The following is a 7,492-nucleotide window of genomic DNA, read 5'->3' as shown; positions in this document are numbered from 1 at the left end:
CAGAGGAACAGCACGTCCCCTCCACCCCGCCGCAAAAACTACCCCTTCAGTGACGGGGGATTCAGTGAGGACGACTGGGATAAAGCTGCCGGGTAAGACAGGAACCCAGAAACAAGCTTGAAATAGGAAGAAAATATAGTGTCTCATACTATATTCTTTTCAGTGTTGCTATTGTTAATGAAAACTTGAAAAAATTTTTAACTTTTTTGGTTATTGAAATAAAGCTGAAAACTATATAAATATTAGATTTTTTTAAAATGAATGAATTCATGAAAAATATTTATTTATTCGTTTTGTTTTTTTTTTTTTTTTTTGCCAAGACAAAATTTAAAATGTCCTTTCTAGTCGAAGTATTGTACTAAAATAACTAAAACTTTGAAAGCGAATTGAAATATTTAAAACAAAAATACTAAAAAATTGTAAAAACTACACATAAAATTAAAATTGTTCATTTTAATTGTTAGAACTAAAAAAAATAAAAACGAAAAACATAAAAATAAAAGTTTTGATTTTTAAAATATTTTAGAGTAAATACTTTTTTATATAGCTTTATTTAGTCATATAAATGCTATATGAAATTTTTGGAATTGAAAAAAAAACAGATTTTTATTTTTTTTTTTGTGAAAAATGTTTCTTTTTCCATTCACTCTAAATCAGTCTTTTTATGTATTTTATTTAAAACAGAATCAATTACTGGTGTTCGATTTTCTTAATTCCTCTTCCATCCTTTTACTCTGGTTTAACACACACACACACACACACACACACATATATATATATATATTTCTTCACCAAATTTGTAATTCGTAACATATGTGTAGCACATCTGTCACATACAAGAAAAAAAAAACTGTATTCAATTTTTCCTTCTTTTTATAGAAAAGTCGAGTTGTTTGCTTAATGATAGGAGGCGAGAAAATAAATAAAATATATAAAAATACATATATAAAAATATATAAATGCTTTCAGTCTGACTTCTCTTAAACGTACCATGACATATCCAGACCCTGTTCAGCACTGAACTAGCGAGCAATTCCAGCTGCAGTGCTGAACCGAGTCCCCATTGAGAGTCTCTGCATTATCCTGTTCTCTCGTGCATAATGAATTAGTGTTATTGTAAAGCTGCAATATTCAAGAAACCACAGATTTAGAACAGCCAACTTCTCTTGCAGTGGCTGAAAGGGTCATCTCTTTAGCCTTCATCTGGACAACCTGTTGTCGCAGGCTTTCAGTCACCTAAGAGTGGCCCGCCATCTTGCAATCTCAGTGAAAATTAGTGGAAACCTGCCAGCTAAATAGAGTTTGTCGTATAATTAAAGAAATTAGCACCAGGTGTAAGATTAACACCAATAACTTAATAATAAAACTTTAATAATAAATTACAATTTTTTTATACTGTGCTTCACAATACAATTCATTTTTGAAATATGCTTAAAAAACTGCCCTTTAGAATAGAATAAACTCCTGTTAGAATAGCTTCAAATAGGACTAAGCAGTGAACTTAAAATTTAGGAAATTGTAGGTTGTCTAATTTTGATCTCCACTGTATGTATATGTGTGTGTGTGTGTGTGTGTGTGTGTGTGTGTGAACTGTTAATAAAATGACAAAAGCACAAAAACATCACATAATAACTATATAACCAAAGCTAAAATCTTCAGGCCTATAGTTTCTCTCACAGGATGCTCCTCTCCACCCAGCCTTGCGGTCCTTCTTAACGTGCCAAGACTGGTTGCCAGAGTGCCGGATGTGGGTGCCAGCTTAAGTGCCTCGTGCCTTATTGGCTCTAATGTGTGTGTGTGTGTGCCGCAGATACAGCAGCCAGATGCATGCCGACGGCCTCATGTTGGAGCAGGAGGACAGTTTCTGGTGCCAGGCCCTGGAAGACCTGGAGACCTGCAGCCAGTCTGAGCTACTGCGCGAGATCGAGGTAAACTGCTGCGATGATGATTTAATCATCTCACGGATTATATAGAAATGAATGAATAAGAGGAATGATGGCGTTTCTCTGAAGAAAAAGTTGATAGCTTGCACTTGCGGTGTAATGATGTCAATATCAATTATGTAAGAGTCACTTGATGCATTTAACACAATCACAAATTAATTAAATATTATGTAGTTAATATGTGAATGGACCCTTTTCACATTTCAAGGGTTCTCAGAAGCAGAAGTCGTCATAGTTGGGCAAACTTCTATAGTTTGGAATGGAAGGGTCCATAAAAAAATGAAGTAATAAAGCTGAAATAAAATAATATATAAATATCAAATGAAAATCTATAAAACATAAAACATAAAAAAATTCCAGAAAAAATAAATAAAGCTAAATAGAAATATTTCAACTAAAACTAATAAAAATGGCAAAGCACATAACAAAATTGCTCAAACTTAAATTAAAATGAAAATATTTTAATTAAGAAAACAGACATTATTCTTTTTTTTATTCATTATTCTTTTTTTATTATTTTTGAGACTTATTTATCTCAAAAGTTTAGTGTCATTTTAAATGAAGAGAATGAAGAGAAAGTGTAAATAATTGTTATTATTATAATTTTTTTAATTATTAATTTAACTTCAAATTATCTATTATTTGTCTTTTAATGTGTTAAATAAAACAACAATAATTAAAAAGGCACATGTTTCATGGAAAGACTCAGAAGCTCTTTGGAGTTCAGTGGTTGAGCAATGCTGTTCAGTCCCAGTGAATTATGTCAGATTGTGGTAATCTGCCGTGTCCTCCACTTAAATCTGGCCTTCAAGATGAGGAATTGTGCCGTGAAAGTTGCTTTCAGCACATTTTTTGGCCTGTGTTTGCACCGTTACCTTATTTAAATAATTCCTGGAGTGAGTCGAGTGCTAAAACACCACAGACGGTGCATGCAAATGCACACCACCATCAGCAGGCGCAGATCATTCTTGTGAATTCCCTTTTTTAAAGTTGTAAATCCCAAATCACCAACCACTACAATCCTGCTACCACAACATCTGGCTCTGAATGGTGACTGATGGCTCATTTCACGCCTGATGGTTCAAAACAATGAGCTCTGTTCTTACACAAGCAAACAAGGAGAGTTACGAAAGTATGGGGAAGTGTTTTTATCAGATGTTTGATGACACTGGCAAGCAAGGTCAGCCATGGATGACATGTTTCTTCATCGATACTTGACTTTCTGTCTTCTATGGAACACAAAAGGAGATGTTTTGTCCTGTGCTGGCACTGTTTTCAGTGTAATAGCAGTGAATGGGTTGCTGTCAACTCTTCTGAAGTCACACGGTAGCTTTGTGTGTGGAACATACTGAAATTGAAATATAATTCGCATTCGCGTTTGTTCAAATATGCGGTGCTTAGGCAAGTCGTTCCAGATTTCATGTCAGTGACATCAAACGTATTTGACTCAACAGTCATTAAAGGAATTTCTGTGGAAAAGAGCAGCCAGCACATTCTTCACAATGTTAATTTTTGTGTTGTGCAGAATAAAGTCAGTCATACAGGTTTGGAATGACATGAACAGGATAAAATATTTTTTCTTTTTTTTTTTAAATTGATTATGCATGTTACTTGCCATTTCTTTTTTAATTGATTGTGATTTACTACTAATTATTACTACCAATTTACTACCAATTTCTGAGTGAAAATTGTTTCTACACTTATTTTTTAAGCAAAGATATGAAATGGCATTGACACAATTTGCATTAGTGCTGTTTTGGAATAATTTAGTATCATTGTAGTTTTTATTTATATTTTAAATGCTTGTATTTTTATAGTTTCAATTTTAATTTAAAATTGTTAAACTTTCAGTAGTTTTTGTCATTTTTATTAGTTATTGTTTGCTAACCTATTAATAGATGTAATTAGATAGATAGATAGATAGATAGATAGATAGATAGATAGATAGATAGATAGATAGATAGATAATTGTATTTATTTATTTTATTTTTATTTTTTTACAGCCCAAGGACTTATTGTTGTGACCTATTCCTTTAAGATTTCAACATCATCTGCTGAACATGTTTAGAAGAAATTCGCACATGGTTAAATTGTTAAAATAATTTTGTGTTCAACAGGTGACTGTGATGAAGGACCCAGAAAGCGATGACTTTGGATTCAGCGTATCGGACGGTTTCTTGGAAAAGGGTGTTTATGTGAACATGATCAGACCTGAGGGTCCAGCGGACCGCTCTGGACTCAAACCGTACGACAGGATCCTTCAGGTGCCTCTTCTCAGATCACCACACACTGCATGGTTTCCCAGCACCCCCTCCCTTTCCCCAGCTATACGATCTGCCCAGCTCCGTTAAATATAAACTCACTCTGAGAGGGCCAGAATGAGGTATGAGAGCGTCAGTAGGCCTTTGACTCTGGGAGGACATGTCGAGTTAAAAAGTGATTTGACTGGATCTTTTGCGTGGCTACACAGCACTTGTGGTCAAATCTTAGAGAACGTCCTACTCTCGCTAATCTACCACACTTCACTGGCTGTGGAAATGATTAAATCTGTTTTAAGATTATACTTAACAGCTGTGGTGTGTCAACCACAGATAACACACAGCAAGCAGAGTTTGTTTGCTTATGGAGGTTGAAAAAAGATGCTATGGTTTAGTTGTAGGTGCTTGCTTTATGGTGTCTGCTTTTGCATGCTTGTTTTCATATTTAATAATTGGTTGAAATTTTCAGAACAAACTTAACTTGAAGTTGCATTAACGTTAGTATGATGAAAGTTATTTTACAGACTCTAACAAAATACAATTCTGTAGAACATTTAAACCATTAAGTCAATATTTTAGAAAAAAAAAAGTTTGATTAAAAATATTTTGTCATAAAATCTTCATTTGTTAATATTGTAGGTGGGTTTTTTTTCTGCAGTGAAATTTTGTTTTTCAAACTTATAAAAGAGTTTTTACCTTAAGATAATGTACTTCATAAAGTTTTATATATATAAAAAAAAAAGTTCTGACATACCCAGGTCAAATCTTAGAGAACGTCCTACTCTCGCTAATCTACCACACTTCACTGGCTGTGGAAATGATTAAATCTGTTTTAAGATTATACTTAACAGCTGTGGTGTGTCAACCACAGATAACACACAGCAAGCAGAGTTTGTTTGCTTATGGAGGTTGAAAAAAGATGCTATGGTTTAGTTGTAGGTGCTTGCTTTATGGTGTCTGCTTTTGCATGCTTGTTTTCATATTTAATAATTGGTTGAAATTTTCAGAACAAACTTAACTTGAAGTTGCATTAACGTTAGTATGATGAAAGTTATTTTACAGACTCTAACAAAATACAATTCTGTAGAACATTTAAACCATTAAGTCAATATTTTAGAAAAAAAAAAGTTTGATTAAAAATATTTTGTCATAAAATCTTCATTTGTTAATATTGTAGGTGGGTTTTTTTTTCTGCAGTGAAATTTTGTTTTTCAAACTTATAAAAGAGTTTTTACCTTAAGATAATGTACTTCATAAAGTTTTATATATAAAAAAAAAAAGTTCTGACATACCCAGATCCAAAAACTGACATATCCTGGGAGTTGCTTTTTGATTAAATGCTTGTTTATGTATTTGCTTATTCATTTATTTTATTTATACACAGCACTTGTGGTCAAATCTTAGAGAACGTCCTACTCTCGCTAATCTACCACACTTCACTGGCTGTGGAAATGATTAAATCTGTTTTAAGATTATACTTAACAGCTGTGGTGTGTCAACCACAGATAACACACAGCAAGCAGAGTTTGTTTGCTTATGGAGGTTGAAAAAAGATGCTATGGTTTAGTTGTAGGTGCTTGCTTTATGGTGTCTGCTTTTGCATGCTTGTTTTCATATTTAATAATTGGTTGAAATTTTCAGAACAAACTTAACTTGAAGTTGCATTAACGTTAGTATGATGAAAGTTATTTTACAGACTCTAACAAAATACAATTCTGTAGAACATTTAAACCATTAAGTCAATATTTTAGAAAAAAAAAAGTTTGATTAAAAATATTTTGTCATAAAATCTTCATTTGTTAATATTGTAGGTGGGTTTTTTTTCTGCAGTGAAATTTTGTTTTTCAAACTTATAAAAGAGTTTTTACCTTAAGATAATGTACTTCATAAAGTTTTATATATAAAAAAAAAAAGTTCTGACATACCCAGATCCAAAAACTGACATATCCTGGGAGTTGCTTTTTGATTAAATGCTTGTTTATGTATTTGCTTATTCATTTATTTTATTTATTTATTTATTTATTTATTTATTGCATTATTTAAGAAAACAAGTTTGATTTAAAATCTTTTGTCTAAAAAAATCACCAAATTCAGCTGATTAGCATATGCTAATGAAATGCTAACATCAGTGTTATTTATATACTATTTATTAATATTTTAAATTAGCTTTCTCATTTTCAGTTTTTATTTGAATTTGAATTTTAGTCATTTTGTAATGTGCTTTTGTCATTTTTATCATTTAAAAATATATATAATTCTTTTTAGCTTTATTTGTATTCTAGTTTTTAGTTTTAGTAATTGTGGTACTTATTTTATTTCAGTTAGTAGCCAACATTTCTCATTTATTTATTTATACTTAATGGTTTTCATGTAATATTTGTATTTTATTTTATTTAAACTTTATTGCAATTTACAATAAACAATTTTTTTAAGTTAACAATAACAACATGCTAGTGATGGGAGAATTAAAAATTTAATTTGTAGACTCTTATTCTAAAAGATACTAAACAAAAGAGGCCCTTCATTAAGATGTTGTCGTTTATAATTATGTAATCAATCCTTAAATTCTTCTTACTTGAATTCTACTGAATTCGATGTCTAAATGTTTTTCCACCAGGTGAACCACGTGCGGACACGAGATTTCGACTGCTGCTTAGCTGTGCCGCTCATCACAGAGGCCGGAGACAGACTTGAGCTGGTGATTAGCCGAAACCCATTAGCACAGCCGGGTGTCGCGCAGCCCCACGACTGCCATCCACACTTCAGCCCCGTAGGCCATTCCCGCGAGCACCAGACCAACACGCTGGACCTGTGACCACTGGGTAACTCAGACTATGACCACACCAGACCATTTGTTGCAACAGACTGTCAGAAGGAGCCATGATTCACTGCGTTCATTACAAAACTCAAATGAACTCAAATATTCAGATCATAAGGAGTGATCGTGGAAACGAAACAACAAAAAATTTGAGCCAGTTTTCAGTACAAAATTCGAAAGGATCTGAGACAGTTTTTAATTAATAATTTTGGACTACTACAATGCATACACATACATGTACTTCACTCCATCAAAACTAATTTTTCTTTTCTTTACGATGGAGCCTCGCACGTGATATGGAGGCAGAAATATATATATATACTAATGCTGTCAAACGATTAATCGCGATTAATCGCATCCAAAATAAAAGTTTTTTCATTTTGTTACATAATATATGTATGTGTGCTGTGTATATTATGTATATATAAATACACACACATGCATGTATATGTTTCAGAAGAATATGTTATGAT

At 32.4% G+C, this 7,492-nt stretch overlaps 1 protein-coding gene across 1 annotated transcript in view; it reads left to right on the top strand.

Annotated features, from left to right (window-relative positions):
- Positions 1-7,278, top strand: part of LOC107567307 (glutamate receptor-interacting protein 2-like) — a 50,477-nt gene extending 43,199 nt beyond the window's left edge. Inside the window, exons 17-20 of the mRNA XM_016252969.1 lie at positions 4-92; positions 1,811-1,928; positions 4,061-4,207; positions 6,819-7,278. Of these exons, the coding sequence (XP_016108455.1) occupies positions 4-92; positions 1,811-1,928; positions 4,061-4,207; positions 6,819-7,016 (552 nt within the window). The 3' untranslated portion in view covers positions 7,017-7,278. The remainder of the gene's footprint in view (positions 1-3; positions 93-1,810; positions 1,929-4,060; positions 4,208-6,818) is intronic.
- The last annotated feature ends 214 nt before the right edge of the window (positions 7,279-7,492 follow it).

Source organism: Sinocyclocheilus grahami, unplaced genomic scaffold, assembly GCF_001515645.1.
Source record: "Sinocyclocheilus grahami isolate Dianchi unplaced genomic scaffold, SAMN03320097.WGS_v1.1 scaffold1146.1, whole genome shotgun sequence".
Lineage (NCBI taxonomy): Eukaryota > Metazoa > Chordata > Actinopteri > Cypriniformes > Cyprinidae > Sinocyclocheilus > Sinocyclocheilus grahami.
Note: the sequence above shows the minus strand (reverse complement) of the source record. Positions and strands in the feature narration are given on the sequence as shown.